General features: G+C 38.3%; 1 protein-coding gene across 2 annotated transcripts in view; it reads left to right on the top strand.

The window, feature by feature from the left end:
* NSF (N-ethylmaleimide sensitive factor, vesicle fusing ATPase) overlaps positions 1 to 17939 on the top strand; it is a 150543-nt gene that overhangs the window by 31793 nt on the left and 100811 nt on the right. For both annotated transcript variants that reach the window (XM_061392196.1, XM_061392195.1), the window contains exons 6-8: positions 2438 to 2545; positions 2871 to 2946; positions 5387 to 5542. In XM_061392196.1, the coding sequence (XP_061248180.1) occupies positions 2438 to 2545; positions 2871 to 2946; positions 5387 to 5542 (340 nt within the window). The remainder of the gene's footprint in view (positions 1 to 2437; positions 2546 to 2870; positions 2947 to 5386; positions 5543 to 17939) is intronic.

The raw sequence follows: 17939 nt of genomic DNA, 5'->3' as shown, positions 1-17939 counted from the left end.
TTACAGTTACCTAAAGGGAAACATTGGGGGAAGGATAAATCAGAAGCTTGGGGTGCACACACACACACACACCCCCCCCCCCACAATGTTTAAAATAGATAACCAACACAGACCTACTGTATAGCACAGGGAACTGTACCCAATATTTTGTAATAATCAATATGAGAAAAGAATCTAAAATAAAATGAATATGTGTATAATTGAATCACTTGGCTGTACACCTGAAGCTAACGCAACAGGGTAAGTCAACTATAGTCCAATAGAATAAAAGAAAAAAGTGACCCTGTTTATTATTGCTCCCTTCTTTGGACTTCAGTTAGTACATTGTTTGGTCTCCTAAGAAGAAATTCTGTGTGCTTTTGTTTTTTTTTTTTATTTTACCTAAAAAAATGTGTGAGTTCATAAATTATTATTTGTTTTTCTACATAAATAATCTCTGCTCTTTTGCCCTTACCATTCCATTTGTCTCTTTTTCTGTGACTTTTCTGAATCATTAACTCTTTCCTCCTCCCATAGCTCCACAGCAGCTGTTCTCAAACTGTGGCCTTGAGGCCATTTCAGGGGGTTTGTGAGGTCAAATCTAATACCAAAACATTTTTTAAAAAGGGTGTTATGTGCCCATTTCATCTTATTCTCTCACAAGTGGAGTTGTGCATAGTTACACTGCCTGCTGAGGCAAACATGAATGCTGAGTGGTCTTCCATTAAGCAAGAAATTAGAGATTTGCAGAAATGTCACAGTGCCACTCTTCTCACTTATGTTTTATACCTTGGGAAATTGAAATATTTTAAAATAAATTATAACTGTTATTTATGTTAATATATAATATACTTAATTATTGTTTTTTTTAATTAATAAATTTTCTTGTTCTAATTTCTAATACAGTGAATATCAACAGATTATTACAATCCATATAAACAAAATTTGGGGGTTTAGGAATATAAAAGGATTCTGAGCCCAAAAAGTTTGAAAATTCCAGCTTTATAGTGTTCTGATCTCTCATGAGTTACATAGACTGTCCTTGTGTCTCTCCTGTGGGAAGGCCTGTAAAATGGAAGAAATGGCAGAAGGAGGGACCTGTGGAAATGAGTGGAGTGTATTACCTGGAAAGACGAGACTCTTAAGGATTTGGTTAATCCATATATTGTAATATCAAACTTTCACAATTGAAAACTTGAGTTACTGATAGACAGGAAAAGGACACAGAACACATATTATTGTTTTTAAGAGTACTGGAATTGGAATGAACCTCAGAGGTTATCTTGTCTAACCTCCTCATTTTGCACATGAGGAATTTTATTTAGGTCCAGAGACGACCTGTGAGCTGCCCTGTGTAGCTGAGACAAGAACCTGCTAGTCAGTTGATCCATTCATTAGCAAATACTTATTGAACACCTAGTACAAGTTCAGTAAATACTATTTTAGGCCCTGTAAATCTTTGGTGAATAAGACAGACACAGTTCCTACCTTTGTAGAGTTTCCTTTCTAGTTGGAAAAGACAGAAAATAAGAAAGAAATGCCATGTACTGTTAATGTCAGTCAAATGGGATGATGCACTAGAGATCCGCTGGGCTGCTCCTTGGAATTAGATGGATTGAGGCGGCTCCCCAGGGTGATAGGTAGCTGACAGTTTGTTGATTTACCTGCGCATTGCTTTTCGGGCTTCACCATAGTCCTTCTGGATTCCTACACTTTCTGATAGTTGTGCTCAAATTGCCTAACTAAAACTTCATTGTTTTTACCTTCTCTTTTAGCTTTTGTATTTTAATAGAAAATGCCTTGGTATTTGTAATAATTTAAAACCCAGTGACATGCAAACGTCTACAAACCCACGAAAAAAAATCCTCCATAATACAGAGAAGAAATAAATATCTTAAATCATTCTTCTTAGTATTTATTCCCATTCTTGGTAGTTAGTAGTGGCAGGATGGACAGTCAGCCTTGTTTATTGTATTTTTGTTGTACCCCGGAACCTCAATGAGGGCCTAGCTTGTAGAAGGCACTTAATAAATATTTGGCGAGTGAACGAGCATTCAGAAGCTGTGTCTGCACTCGCATGGGAGGCACTTAGTGTTGATTGTAGAAAAGCATGATGTGGAGGCACACAACCCAGGCTTGCATCCCGGCACTGCCATTTGCTGTTACTCTAGGCCCCATTTAGCTCCTCTCTGAATCTCAGCATCCTTACTGGTAAAGTAGGACTGATTTTTTGCAAGAGAGTTACTGAGTATTACAGAACATCCTGTAATGTTTGTTTGGCACACAGCAGACACTCAGTAAATGTTAGTTCCTTTGTTATGTGGGTAGTTTGCCTTGTGGAGAAGAGTGATATACAAGAGAAAGCTGCTTGCCTGCGTTTGAAAAACATTGGCAATTATGTGAAAATCAAACCATTATATCATGCAGTGATTTTTTTTCCCCCGTCTTTTCTACATAGCTTGTATTTAGCTTCAATGAAAAGCTTTTTGGCTTACTGGTCAAAGACATTGAAGCCATGGATCCTAGTATCCTCAAGGGAGAGCCTGCAACTGGTAAAAGACAGAAGGTATGCTTTATTTCTGATAATCTGTATGATGTGCCTTGTACAAATTAATACAATTTTCCTAGCCATTCTCTCCCTCAGTGATTTCTTTTATATTCTGTACTCTTCTAAGATAGTAGGGAAAATTTGCCTTTAAAGCCAGCATAGTTATTAAAATACAGTATAAAACAGACTCATGTGAAGATCTAATAGTAATTTGAAATAGCTGATAGTTTGAAAAATTTGCTTTGCTCATGGAGACTTCATTTCTCTTTTGTTTTTCACCTTGCTTTGAGAAGTCCAGAAATCTGCTGTAAGACTAACTACTAATTATTGTCTTTCTTTATAGATTGAAATAGGGCTGGTTGTTGGAAACAGTCAGGTTGCATTTGAAAAAGCAGAAAATTCATCACTCAATCTTATTGGTAAGATTTACAATTTTTAGAAGATTCTGAGGGACCATCTGTTAATAATGGGCTTCCCTGGTGGCTCAGACAGTAAAGAACCTGCAATGCAGGAGACCTGGATTCGATCCCTGGGTGGGGAAGATCCCCTGGAGGAGGGCCTGACAACCCACTCTAGCATTCTTACCTGGAGAATCCCCGTGGACAGAGGAGCCTGGTGGGCTACAGTCCTTGGGGTCGCAGAGAGTCAGACACGACTGAGCGACTAAGCACAGCACATCTGTTAACAATACGTGACTCAACTACAGTGATTAAACAGGGAGGGAGAACAGAGACACTTGCCTTGAAAAGGCCAATCACAGAATCATTGAGTATTTCCTATCTTTCGGATGTACTGATGTAGAAAAAATTTAAAACCTTCACTAAATCAGTTTTGTCCAATAGAAATATAATGTATGTCATTTTAAATTTCCTAGTAACCTCACTAAAAAAATAAAGGAAAAGATAGATAAAAATTAATTTTTTAACTTTTAATAAATATGTGCAGGCTGACAGAAGATTCATGAAAGATATTTCAGAAAGTTCCTGTATACACTTAACCAGCTTCCTGTGATGGTACCTCTTAAGTAACCATAGTACACTTTTCCAAAACTAGATTAACATGTTTCCATTGCTGCTAACTGTTTTAGAGACTTTATTTGGATTTTGTCAGTTTTTTCATCATGTCCTTTTTCTGTTCTAGGATCTAACTCGGAATTCCACGTTGCATTTAGTGGTTTAGTCTCCATAGTCTTCTCCAGTGTCTGACAGTTCCTCAGACTTTCATTGTCTTTTCATGACCATGAGAGCTGGTCATGTATTTTGTAGAATGTCCCTCAGCTGGATGTGTGTTATATGTGATACTAGCATTATTTCCATTAGTGACTGAGTTAAACGATCAGTGTACAGGTAAAGAAAGTCTTTCCAGAAGATTCATAGTTCAGTCCTACTCTTGTACGTTAACCCCACTTTTATTATATTAAAATAATGCGGATTGGGCTCTAAAAATAGTAAGTCATCAGCATAATGATGCCATTAACTGTATTTACCTGTGTTGGTGTCTATCCCAGTACAAGGTAGAGGATTTTCAGTGGTTACACACTTATATCCAAAGTCATTTAAATTTGAATGCGTGTCCTTTTCTCGAGAGCCATAAATTATCATTCCTCTTTTATTGTTTTTCAACTGTAAAATATTTATTTCATGAAATATGAATAAGCGCTCAAAAACAGCTCACTCTAAAATTTAAAATATTTGATTATATCTTCATACTGTTTTATAGTTTGTTCTTTTTGCTTAACATATTTCAAGCATCTTAATAAATATACTTCTACAATATTGTTTCTAAATGACTAATATATTGTTTTATGGCTTCCCTGGTGGCTAAAGCGTCCACCTACCAAGTAGGAGACTAAGGTTCGATCATAATTAGGATATATCATAATCTCCTGTTGTTGATCCAATATGTTTCTGGAGTGATTTCTTTGTATATTATATGGTATATTATTCCAAGAGAGTTGCATGACTTTTGTACAATGGAGGTAATTTCTAAGTGTGATGAATAGTTTTCCCCCACCATTGGAAAGTAAAATTGTACAATTTCGCCACAAGAGGGCAGTAGAGTTTAAGAAAAGTATTTTTGGTTACTTCGTAAAGGAAGTGTTAAGTCCACAAAACTAACCCTACAGTTAGCATCTAGGGTAGACTTTTTCTAATGTGACCTGTTATTCCCTAATTAAAAGAAAACTATAGTACTTTCTTTTTTTTGTTTATGTGGGCTGTACTAAGGCACTTTTATTCTTTGTGTTTGAGAGAGTTAATGTGGTTCTCTTGAGTTTCTTTAGGGGGCACTATGACATTTAAGTTAGATAATTTTCTTCTTTGTGAAAGAATTTGAAAACATGAATTTTGAAATCATCCAAGACTTTAGGATAATTTTAGATTATTGTGCAAATGAAGAAAAAGCAAATAAGACATTAAACTTCATACATCTTTTCAGGCTGAAGAGTTAAATTCCTGATTATATACTTAATTTAGATAAGTATATGTATTTTTAAATATTGCTTTAGGAGCCTTGAGGGACTGCTAGATTTCAGTTGCATGTCTGGCAACTAGTGTTTTCTTCATCAGATATGCACATGGTGTTTCTTCTAATCAACCAAGTTAGTTAACGTGGTTAGGAGTTAGAGGTCAATAAGACCAAGCTTCATGGATTGACTACACCATGAGTGACCCTAAATGGGGACCAGACAAACTAGCGAATATAACAAAACTCATCCTTCTTAAAAAATCAGCTAAGAAGGTGTTTTCATGTTTGATAGCTTTTCTTTATTCACTGAGGATGCCCAGGGAGTTCTGACTGTTTTTTTACGCTTAATGATGAAGTTCTTCTCTCACATTTGATTATCTTTGTTTGAAATAGGCAAAGCAAAAACCAAGGAAAATCGCCAGTCCATCATCAATCCTGACTGGAACTTTGAGAAAATGGGAATAGGAGGTCTGGACAAGGAGTTTTCAGATATTTTTCGACGAGCATTTGCTTCCAGAGTATTTCCTCCAGAGATTGTGGAACAGATGGGTGAGTTTTAAAAAGAAAAATTGGATAAAATCTTGTATTGTTTTTAAAAAATGGATGTGATAAAATCTGTTTTCAGTAATGTTTTGAAATTATTTTTCAGTCCTGACAAACTGTTTCTGTTTTCTTCCTCTTTTAAAAAAGCTTAAAAAAACTTTTAAAGTTTTAGGATTTTTAAAACTACATTTTAATTTTATGGGAAAATCATAATAATTGTGGTTGCTTGATTTAATTTATTTATCCAAGTATGTTTCTCTATAGGACATATTTAGAAATTTCATTATATTTATGAATTTTTAACAGGGCCTATTTAGAAATGTCATCTGACTCTAAAGATTCACTAAAGGTCAGATTTACTGTGCCGAATAGTCATTATCTATTAGACTATGGATACTGTTCTAATATTAGCTGTTGCTTTTTTTAAAAATTGTATTACCCAGTTAATACATCTTCATACCTGGTAAATGGATACTTGGCATGTTTTAAATTTATGCAAAAGGACAAATGCAGAATATACATAGGAATTTCCACATTGCATACAAAGAAATGCACTAGTCATTTATCACTTCTTTCTTGAAGGTTTATTTAATTTATCTATGTGTGAAATGGCTTTATTTGCCCTGGTGGAAATGCTGTCATGACTGTTTTCGTATGTATATCATACGTTGGATTGGAATGTTAGCTACAGAATATCTGAGGAAGGAATTTATACCATAACAGCTTCTGGCAGACTATTCGTGTTAAAAACTGTATCCAAAAAAACTGAAGGAATACAAATATATTACTCCCTTCACCTCCATCACTCTTTATCTTTAAATTGCTACTGGGAGATAAAAGTATATTCATCATGGTGGGGCTGAGAACTACTTTCTAGGCACTAAGTGCTCGGTTCTCTCAGCCTCCTGTTGTTGGTAGCCGTTCGGCCTAGTCGCTCACTCTGATAAGTTACACACAGCACACACCTGTTCACTGGCTAAAGGTCGAGCTTGAAATTGGATTAAGAGAAAATGACAGAGACCCTCATCACCTGAGTTTTATACACCTTGAAATGGCAATAAGATACTTTTTTTTATCTGAAAGACACAAAGGCCAAGTCCATAAAAAAACAGAATTTTAATTTGGAAAATAGTTAAAAATGTGATAGTTCACTACCTTGGTAAGGTGTATTTTGAGGCACAATAAATCCATAAAACTTTAAAGACATGGAAATATTGATTAAGTATGTTTGAGATACAAGATTCCAAATGTTCTAAGTTATTCTTGTGCAATATCTTTTTACATATTTTCAAGCCCGAGCCCCATACAGAGAGTATGATGATTGTGTCTTTGATCATGTAAACTCCCCCTGGTGGCTCAGCGGTAAAGAATCTGCCTGCCATGCAGGAGACGTGGGTTTGGTTCCTGGGTTGGGAAGATCCCTGGAGAAAGGAATGGCAACCCACTCCAGTATTCATGCCTGGGAAAGTCCATGGACAGAGAATCCTGGAGGGCTACAGTACATGGGGTCACAAGAGGCAATACAACTTAGCGAGTAAACCACCACCCCTCTACAGCCAACAAGTAGAAAAACAGCTGCTTCTATAAGTTATATCTTTTAACTATATTAAAATACTTTCTCAAGGTTTAAAAGCTTACGAGCATTCAGATACTAGTTTCCTGTTTGTGCATTGTCCAAGCCTTGCTCCTTAGGGCCTCTCTCTGAGGTTGAGAGAACAACCTATAAAGAAGTAAACCCGTTTCTGTTGGTTTGTGACTCTGTCAGCTCTTGAAGAGTTTGAAATTAAAACAGATTTGGAATTTCTGAGTGACTTTAATCTGTTTCTGCAGTCCATACTGAAATTAGTTGAGTTGTACAGTATGCTTTTTGTTGTTAACGTGCTTTTTGACCAAGGACCTTGAATTTCAGGTTTGTTTGTTAGTACTACTACCCATTACATTTTTTATGGATTTATTTTTCTAATATTTTTATTGGTTTACTTAGGCATAAATGAGTTCTTTTTAAAAGCAATATTTCTTTATCTTTATGGCTTTTTGTTATCAAGAAGCATGTGTTGTCAATTTGACTTAAAAGAATAAATTGGGGTGGGAGGGAGGCTGAAAAGGGAGGGGATATATGTATATATATAGCTAATTTGCATTGTTATATAGCAGAAACTAACAACATTGTAAAACAGTTATGTTCCATTTTAAAAATAAATTTAAAAACTGGGTAGGGGGAAGGCAGTAAGTCTTAAGGTACCTTGGCTTTTGAGCTGAACTGAAAGACATTTTTTTTCTTTTTTCTGAATGAAGACTCTCAGTGTCCTTATGCTACTTCTTTAATGGTGAAATGGCTGAGAAAGAATTCTCTTGCTCTGCATGTATCATTCCTTATCTTCCTATAGAGGCTTCTTTTCTCATTTGAATTTTGGAGGAATTACGTAGAAAAATTTCATTGCCTTCTGAGTACAATGTGGTTAGAAAGTTCTCATTAGGCTTTGATAAAGGCATATAGAAAGTACAAATTGCTACATTTAATTTAACATTACATGCATCTTGTTATACGTATATCCTGTGTTCTTTTACCCTGCCAAGTGGGAACAAAATTTGCTGATTTTTTTTTTCCTTCATTCTTTGTTAATGAAATAGTCAACCTGCATGGGATCTCACTGGACATGGATATGATTGGTTAAATCAATTCAAATGAAAAAAAAAATAAGGATTAGAAAAGAACAATTAATGTAGGTTATGAGACTGCTTTATTTAAACAGGGAACATTTTTATTTTGGCTTGAGACCAAATCATTGTCTTTACCATGGAGTCTAGAGTTACGTCTACTTTGTAAACAGGAATCTTAACTAAATGGATCTTCTTGCCTATATATCAAGGTTTCAAGTTCACAAAGTGATGAATTTAGAATTCTCTTCTGTCATTGTGTTTATAAGACTGATAATTATGCTTCTTGGTAATATAGTTCTTTCCTCTTGCCTGTAAAACTTCATGTTGCTTTTCAAAATTGCATATATAGTTTGATACATACAGAATTTTGCTGATGAGATACAAAGAGACTAAAGAATTAACCAGAGGCACACAATTATGCAGAAAAAAATAGGGATCAGATAATGTAATAGACATGAAATAAGGGTCCCAGAGTTTCCCATAGGTTAGTTTTTCTCTTGAAACACTTGCAAGTATGTAATATACACCTTCCTGTTTTTGTTATAGTATTTTAAGAGATAATCTTTTAAAATTTTTATTCATTCATTTTTGGCTATGCTGAATCTGCATGGGCTTTTCTCTTGTAGTGAGTGGGGCTGCTCTCAGGTTGCGGGGCGTGGGCTTCTCATTGCAGTGGCTTCTCTGTTGCTGAGCGCGGGCTCTGGGGTGTATAGGCTTCACTAGTTGCAGCTCCTGGGCTCTAGAGTGCAGGCTTCATAGTTGTGGCACATGGGCTTAGTTGTTTCAAGGCACGTGGGATCTTCCCAGATCAGGGATCCAATTCATGTCTCCTGCATTTGCAGGTGGATTCTCTACTGGTGAACCACCAGGAAAGCCGCTGTTAAAAAAATTTTTTTTATATATAGAATTAAAGTCAAGGAAGGTCTTTAAGGGGAAAAGAGGTCACATACAACCAGCCCCACAGAGAGTGGAAGAAAGCTCATATGTAGAATTAGGAAAAGGAGTTACTTCGGGGGAATGCACTTTGGCTTCTGTTGTTCTTTTCTGCATCATTGTAACTATTTGCTTTTTCCTTGTCTGGAGCAGTTGGACTCACCCCCAAACCCACATGGGGCTGCTCTTCCTTAAAAGCACATGAAAGCATTAGCAAGGAAAACTAGACCTAAAGTTTGCACTTAGTGGGTACCCAGCAGCCTCTTAGTTAGGATGTCCTCCAGCGCCTACAGTGAGATCCGTTTAGTTAGGAAAGACCTTAAATCCTTACTCTGTGGGATAACAGAAGTACCTTTTGGGTCCCAGATAGAAACCTTGGCGTCAGAAACCAGCCTCGTTAAGTAAGGGTGAATAAACGCCGCAGCCCTCGCGTACACTGAGGTGTCAGAGGAATGCCCTTGTGCGCCTGTTCAGCCCTTCACCACGCTTACTGCCTGGTGTGCAGTTGTGTGGAGAGTGCTCTGGACAAAGGATCACCTCCATTCTCATTATAGCTCTTTGGTTGGAAAAGATAGTTTGTACAAAGAAACTTCCTTTTTTGGCATCCCTGGCAGTTACCTCTATACCATAAATGTCAGAGCAAAAACAACAATTTTTTTTTTTCAAAGAACAGTGAAATAATTGTTAAAGAATTACTGTCTCTTAATATAATTTTAGGACTAAGTTCACATGCATCAAGCAAAGTGGCTTTGGCAGAAGTTATCTGTTTCAGAGCTGGAAGAAAGAGTGTAGTGACTTAAAGGCCTCAAGCCTCATCCTGTCCTTGGGTGGACCTATACCTTGTAATTGGGCTTCCCAAGTGGCTCAGTGGTAAAAGAAATCCGCCTGTCAATGCAGGAGACCATTGAGACACAGGGTGGATCCCTGGGTCGGGAAGAGCCCCTGGAATAGAAAATGGCAACCCACTCCACTATTCTTGCCTGGAAAATCCCATGGACAGAGGAGCCTGGTGGACTACAGTCCATGTGCTCGCAGAGTTGGACACAACTGAGAGCCAGCACTATACTTTGTGATAGAAATGCAGGCCACCCCGTGGGGGGTACAGCCAATAGTTAGCATCTTGTGCCCCCTTTCTTTGAAACTGACACTGTGTTCTTTCTTGTCCCCCTTTCTCTGCCTCCATCTCTAAACCTATTTTCAATCTGTATTTTTAAAGTCTCTCTTGAAATTCTAGAGGAAAGCAACTCGTTTCTGATATCACCAGTGAAACTGCAGTTACTGTACCAAGTCAGTTGCCGAGAAGATAAGGAGCCTTTCAATCACATGCAGACATCTTTCACATGCTAAAAACAGTGCAAATAAAATACGGAGGAAGAAAGGGCGCTGAGGTTTTGTCCATGCCATATTTGGGAGAGAGGGAGTTTTTGCTAAGATTAACATAAACACTGACACTCTTAAAATGCATTTTCACACCCCCACACATGAGGAGAGATTGCAATTTAAATGGGGGTTAAGACATCTTGCCGAACTCTAGGGCTCTGTAAAAGGAACCCTAAGGCTAAAGAGCTTATCTGAAATTTGAAAAAAAAACAAAAAAAAAATGAAGCTTTCTGACATTCATCTTTTTTCCTTGTATTAGTCATAACTTGCTTTTCAGCTATATTTTAGGTTTTGAATGCCAACCTGACATCTGTTCAAGTCTGCCTGTAATTTATTAGGAAAGGAAAAGAAAGCAATTGCTCACTAGTTAGAGATGCAAAACTCACCCCTTCTGCTTTTCCACTGAGTACTTATAGATGATACTTGAATATGAAGAATGTGATAATTTACTAATTCTAACTTCAGGTTGGGGAATTTATCTTATTTTTTTAATTAGAAGAAGAAAATGGCCTTATGACTGTGTGATTTTCAGAAACTGTAGAGCAGGATATAAAGATAAAACAGACACCCTGAGAAATATTATGGGTGCCTTTTTATATGCTGAAAATTTTAACCTAAAATTAAATTTTCATTGGTTTTAATTTTTTAAGTTAAACTTATTTATGTTTGAATATAAATGTTATAGTTATGCTTTTATCTCAGAGTCAAATTATATGTAAATTCAGTTGGCATTTTTAATTTATAAATAGACTTTTAGAATGATTTCTTTCTTTGAGGAAGGCAGAACTATCTATAGAATCACCACTGGATTTTATTTGCTGGCAACTACAATTGAGTTACTTACAAATCAACAGTTGTGTCATTGTGAAGTTGAAGTCTGAAGTTTTTACCTAAATGTCCGCCAGTGAGGAAATGATTAAATAAATTAGGCTGCATCCTTCCCAACCTACTGTGGAATACAGTGAAACAAATCTTAAAATGATATAGCTCTAAACGTACAGATACGTTTTAATAATTAAACATACTAAAGTAAATGCTGTTAGAAAAGTCAATATGAACTCACATTAAATTGAAAAAAAAACTTGCTTGCTTCCGTGAAAGGGAAATAAGGATGGGACATAAAGAGAGACTTTGTCCCTTCACTCTGTGTGCCTCTTCTCTGAATGTTTACCTGTGATATTTCTGCTTGTATAATTAAAAAACAAAAAGACAACCATATAGGCTCTGTCTGTCTCATGGCAGCTCCCCTGACGGCACATCAAGGGAGCTGGGGGACAAGGATGTCCCTCTCCCTGGTGAAGTTTCTGTGGAGAAGGAGAGCTCAGAGACAGGCCTGGATCCCAAGAGCTACGATGGCAGCCCCTTGCTAAGCATAGGCAGACACACCTGTCCTTTTCTCCTGAAAGATAAAAACAGTTTCTTGATGTGTAACAGACCACTTCCTCCAGTTAATTTCTGCATTGTAGAATGGATATACTTTTTGTATTATGGAATGGGTGCAAGTAGCTTGTATTCCCTCCCAACCGTGAGAACATTTGCACCCGAGACTTTAGAGACTTTAAGCAGCTGTGGAAGCATGAGAGAGGAAGGAGTGGGAGAAGGGATTGGGGGAGAGCAGAGTGTCTGCCATGTGAGCAACCATGCTTGAATCCCTTTGGTCTTAAAAACCTTTCCACTCAGGAACCTAATTCATGTGACTCCTAAAGTAAAATGGTTGGTTTTGTTTTTTTTTTTTCAATTTTCCTTCTGTATTCAGGTGGTAATGGTGATGTTAGCTGTTAATTATATAGGGCCAGGCACTGCTCTAAATGCTTTACATCTATTAATTTATTTAACCCTCACAACAACATTATGGGGTACATACTGTATTGTCCTCATTTAATGGAAAAGGTAAGTGAGTCTCTAAAGGTTGAGTAACTGGTCCAAGACATATAGCTAGTAAGTGGTAGATTTGAACTCAGACAGTCTGGCCTTCCTCAGCAATCAATGCAAAGAAATAGAGGAAAACAAAAGAATGGAAGAGACTAGAGATCTCTTCAAGAAAATTAGAGATACCAAGGGGACATTTCATGCAAAGATGGGCACGATAAAGGACAGAAATGGTATGGACCTAACAGAAGCAGAAGATATTAAGAAGAGGTGGCAAGAATACACAGAAGAACTATACAGAAAAGATCTTCATGACCCAGATAACCACAATGGTGTGATCACTTACCTAGAGCCAGACATCCTGGAATGCTAAGTCAAGTGAACCTTAGGAATCATCACTGCGAACAATAGTGGAGGTCGTGGAATTCCAGTTGAGCTATTTCAGATCCTGAAAAATGATGCTGTGAAAGTGCTGCACTCAATATGCCAGCACATTTGGAAAACTCAGCAGTGGCCACAGGACTGGAAGAGGTCAGTTTTCATTCCAATCCCAAAGAAAAGCAATGCCAAAGAATGTTCAAGCTACCACACAATTGCACTCATCTCTCACACTAGCAAAGCAATGCTCAAAATTCTCCAAGCCAGGCTTCAGCAATACGTGAACCATGAAATTTCCACATGTTCAAGCTGGATTTAGAAAAGGCAGAGGAACCAGAGATCAAATTGCCAACATCCATTGGATCATCGAAAAAGCAAGAGAGTTCCAGAAAAACATCTATTTCTGCCTTGTTGACTACACCAAAGCCTTTGACTGTGGATCACAACAAACTGTGGAAAATTCTGAAAGAGATGGGAATACCAGACCACCTGACCCATCTCCTGAGAAATCTGTATGCAGGTCAAGAAGCAACAGTTAGAACTGGACATGGAACAACAGACTGGTTCCAAATAGGGAAAGGAGTACATCAAGGCTGTATATTGTCACCCTGCTTATTTAACTCATATGCAGAGTACATCATGCGAAATGCCAGGCTGGAAGAAGCACAAGCTGGAATCAAGATTGCTGGGAGAAATATCAATAATCTCAGATATGCAGATACACCACCCTTATGGCAGAAAGAGAAGAACTAAAGAGCCTCTTGAAGAAAGTGAAAGAGTGTAAAAGTTGCCTTAAAACTCAATATTTAGAAAACTAAGATCATGGCATCCGGTCCCATCACTTCATGGCAAATAGATGGGGAAACAATGGAAACAGAGACTTTATTTTTTGGGCTCCAGAATCACTGCAGATGGTGACTGCAGCCATGAAATTAAAAGATGTTTGCTCCTTGGAGGAAAAGCTATGACCAACCTAGACAGCATGTTAAAAAGCAGAGACATTACTTTGCCAACAAAGGTCTATCTAGTCAAGGCTATGGTTTTTCCAGTATTCAGGTATGGATGTGAGAGTTGGACTACAAAGAAAGCTGAGCACCAAAGAATTGATGCTTTTGAACTCTGGTGTTGGAGAAGACTCTTGAGAGTCCCTTGGACTGTGAGGAGATCCAACCAGTCCATCCTAAAGGAAATCAGTCCTGAATATTCATTGGAAGGACTGGTGCTGAAGCTGAAACTCCAATACTTTGGCCATCTAATGTGAAGAACTGACTCATTGGGAAAGACCCTGATGCTGGCAAAGATTGAAGGCAGGAGGAGAAGGGGACAACAGAGGATGAGATGGTTGGATGACATCACTGACTCTATGGACATGACTTTGAGCAAGCTCTGGGAGTTGGTGATGGACAGGGAAGCCTGGCGTGCTTCAGTCCATGGGGTTACAAAGAGTCGGACACGACTGAGCGACTGAACTGAAATGACTGAATCTAGCCTGAGAGTGCATGTCATTAACTCTTATGTTGTTCTTTTCTCATGAAAGCCCATAATATAAAACTATTAAAATGGGCTTCTCAGCCTTACTTCTAGGGGACCTCTGAGGTGACCTTCAAGGGAGCTGAAGCCATAGGTTTTTCAGTTGTGGCACCGTTGACATTTTGAGCTGGATATTTATTTGTCCTGAGGTACTGGCTGTCCTGTGCATTGTAGTATTTTCAGCAGCATCTCTGGCCTCTACCGGCTAGAAGCCAAGTTGCACTGTTCCTCTCAAACCTAGTGGTGATAATCGGAAATATCTCAAGACATTGTCAAATGTCCCCTGGGGGCAAAATCACCCTTGGTTGAGAACCACTGATCTAGTACATCCCCTGGTGCCTTCTCCTTACAGGTGCAGAAATTGTGGCCCAAGGTCACTAACCAGGTCAATGGTGGAACTAGTACTAGAACTTGGGTCTCTGGTCCAGGAAGCAGGGGGAGGAAAAGAGGAAAGGAAATGACTCACTGAGTTTGTACAACTAGTAACTGGCAGTGTTGCAACTGGGAATCAGGATGCTTGGCTTCAGAGTCTGTATTCCGAGTTGCCTCTGGATATTGAGGAGATGAAGTTAAGAGTCAAGTAGTCAATAAAGCCTTGAATTTTATGTCAGATAATATCCTATGATGAGTACATAACTTTCACTTTTGCCTTTCTTCCTGAATTAATTCTCAACCTTTCCATATATATAAGGTTGTAAGAGCTTAGACCTAATAGATTTGGGGGGTGAAAAGGGAGGGAGGAATTATTAAAGCACTGCAGGTCTATAGGTCTGGCCTCACCCACTACCATTTCCTGTACACACTTATAAATGACAGTCTTCACATTCAGACATTACCCAGTACTTTGGTGATTTGGTAGAATTCTGCATACTGAGCATATATAGAGCTGGTTAATAACTATGGAAGTCTGACCTTTTCATTTATATGTCAGACAACTGTTTAAGCTTTTTGCCCTCTATTCCTCTGCTAAAGAGTTAAATTACCGCCTCCTCCTTCCTCTTTATCATACTCCTTTTCGTCTCCTCCTCCTCCTCTTTTTCCTTGCTTCTACTCCTTCCCCTTCTTCCCACCACCTTCTAACCATTTTTGTTTTTAAGAGTAGAGATATTTTCTAAAATCTCAGATTGTTGTCTGGGCAGTGAGTGTCTTGACTGAAAGCATAAAGAAGTATCTGGGTTTTAAAATTTGAATGGAGGAACTGTCTTAATTGGGATTCCTTAATTTTCTTATTTCTAGTAGATTTTCTGGAACTTGAATATGGCAGAAACCTGAGGACTTACCTTGGCCTGCAGTAAGAAGTATAGACACTCAGTCTATGAATCCGTAAACTTTCTAAGATACTAAAGTTTGTAGATGTTACTTTTGCAGTAACCTGATATATTCAGATTGTCATGAGCTCAAGACATGTGAAGAACTGGTGGTAGGACTGTGATGCCTGCTCCCCAGTAACTCTAGTCCCCGTGCTTCGTATGCTTTGGGTGCTCTTTGTAGCACACTACAGGAAATGGGTGGCTGCTGGGGCTGTGTCAGAAGCTGTCTCTTAGTGAGCTGTCAGCTTAGAGATGGCACATGAATGTGAAAATCAAATAATCATTTAGGAGTTAAACAATATAACCTAACAAATGTCAATAGTATCAAAAGCCAGTATGTGATAGAATGCTAAATGAGTGGTATAGATGGCAAATCTTTAGGAATTTTGAAAGAAAGGATCACAGAAGACTTCTTGGAGGAGTTAGCCCTAGAGTGAGGCCTTAAATGCTGAGTGATTTGGGTAGGGGGAAGGGAGGGATGGTTGTTTGTATCCTTGGAACTTGACAGTAAGCAAGGCACAGCACTCACAACTTTGACCAGTCTAGCAACACTGTTGTTGAAAAGTTAGGCCGTGGTTGGGTTCTGGAAAGCTACGAGTCAGGAGATGAGGACTTTGGTAAGTACTGTCCATTTAACCTTCCAGGCAGACTCAGGTGCTTATGTGTCTGTTCTTAGCCTTTCTTCTAATTATTCATTTGCATTACACTTGTAAAGCAGAGTTTCTCAGCCTTGGCATTTTTGACATTTTAGGCTGGATAAGTCTTGGTCGGGGGGCGGGGGCTGTGCTGTTCATTTAGGTTGTTTAATAGCATCTCTGGCCTCTATTCACTCAGTGCCGGTAGTCCCTCCTTCCTGCCGTGTGACAATCAAAAATGTTGCCGCTGAATGGCAAAATTGTCCTGCATTGAGGGTGCAACTGTAATGTCTTTTTTTTTTTTTGACGTTCTTTTTTTTATTTTATTTTATTTTTAAACTTTACATAATTGTATTAGTTTTGCCAAATATCAAAATGAATCTGCCACAGGTATACATGTGTTCCCCATCCTGAACCCTCCTCCCTCCTCCCTCCCCATACCATCCCTCTGGGTCGTCCCAGTGCACCAGCCCCAAGCATCCAGTATCGTGTATTGAACCTGGAGTGGCAACTCGTTTCTTACATGATATTTTACATGTTTCAATGTCATTCTCTCAAATCTTCCCACCCTCTCCCTCTCCCACAGAGTCCATAAGACTGTTCTATACATCAGTGTCTCTTTTGCTGTCTCGTACACCGGGTTATTGTTACCATCTTTCTAAATTCCATATATATGCGTTAGTATACTGTATTTATGTTTTTCCTTCTGGCTTACTTCACTCTGTATAATAGGCTCCAGTTTCATCCACCTCATTAGAACTGATTCAAATGTATTCTTTTTAATGGCTGAGTAATACTCCATTGTGTATATGTAGCACAGCTTTCTTATCCATTCATCTGCTGATGGACATCTAGGTTGCTTCCATGTCCTGGCTATTATAAACAGTGCTGCGATGAACATTGGGGTACACGTGTCACTTTCCCTTCTGGTTTCCTCAGTGTGTATGCCCAGCAGTGGGATTGCTGGATCATAAGGCAGTTCTATTTCCAGTTTTTTAAGGAATCTCCACACTGTTCTCCATAGTGGCTGTACTAGTTTGCATTCCCACCAACAGTGTAAGAGGGTTCCCTTTTCTCCACACCCTCTCCAGCATTTATTATTTGTAGACTTTTGGATCGCAGCCATTCTGACTGGCGTGAAATGGTACCTCATAGTGGTTTTGATTTGCATTTCTCTGATAATGAGTGATGTTGAGCATCTTTTCATGTGTTTGTTAGCCATCTGTATGTCTTCTTTGGAGAAATGTCTATTTAGTTCTTTGGCCCATTTTTTGATTGGGTTGTTTATTTTTCTGGAGTTGAGCTGTAGGAGTTGCTTGTATATTTTTGAGATTAGTTGTTTGTCAGTTGCTTCATTTGCTATTATTTTCTCCCATTCTGAAGGCTGTCTTTTCGCCTTGCTAATAGTTTCCTTTGATGTGCAGAAGCTTTTAAGGTTAATTAGGTCCCATTTGTTTATTTTTGATTTTATTTCCAATATTCTGGGAGGTGGGTCATAGAGGATCCTGCTGTGATGTATGTCAGAGAGTGTTTTGCCTGTGTTCTCCTCTAGGAGTTTTATAGTTTCTGGTCTTACGTTTAGATCTTTAATCCATTTTGAGTTTATTTTTGTGTATGGTGTTAGAAAGTGATCTAGTTTCATTCTTTTACAAGTGGTTGACCAGATTTCCCAGCACCACTTGTTAAAGAGATTGTCTTTAATCCATT

Source organism: Bos javanicus, chromosome 19, assembly GCF_032452875.1.
Source record: "Bos javanicus breed banteng chromosome 19, ARS-OSU_banteng_1.0, whole genome shotgun sequence".
In the NCBI taxonomy this organism is placed as follows: Eukaryota; Metazoa; Chordata; class Mammalia; order Artiodactyla; family Bovidae; genus Bos; species Bos javanicus.
Note: the sequence above shows the minus strand (reverse complement) of the source record. Positions and strands in the feature narration are given on the sequence as shown.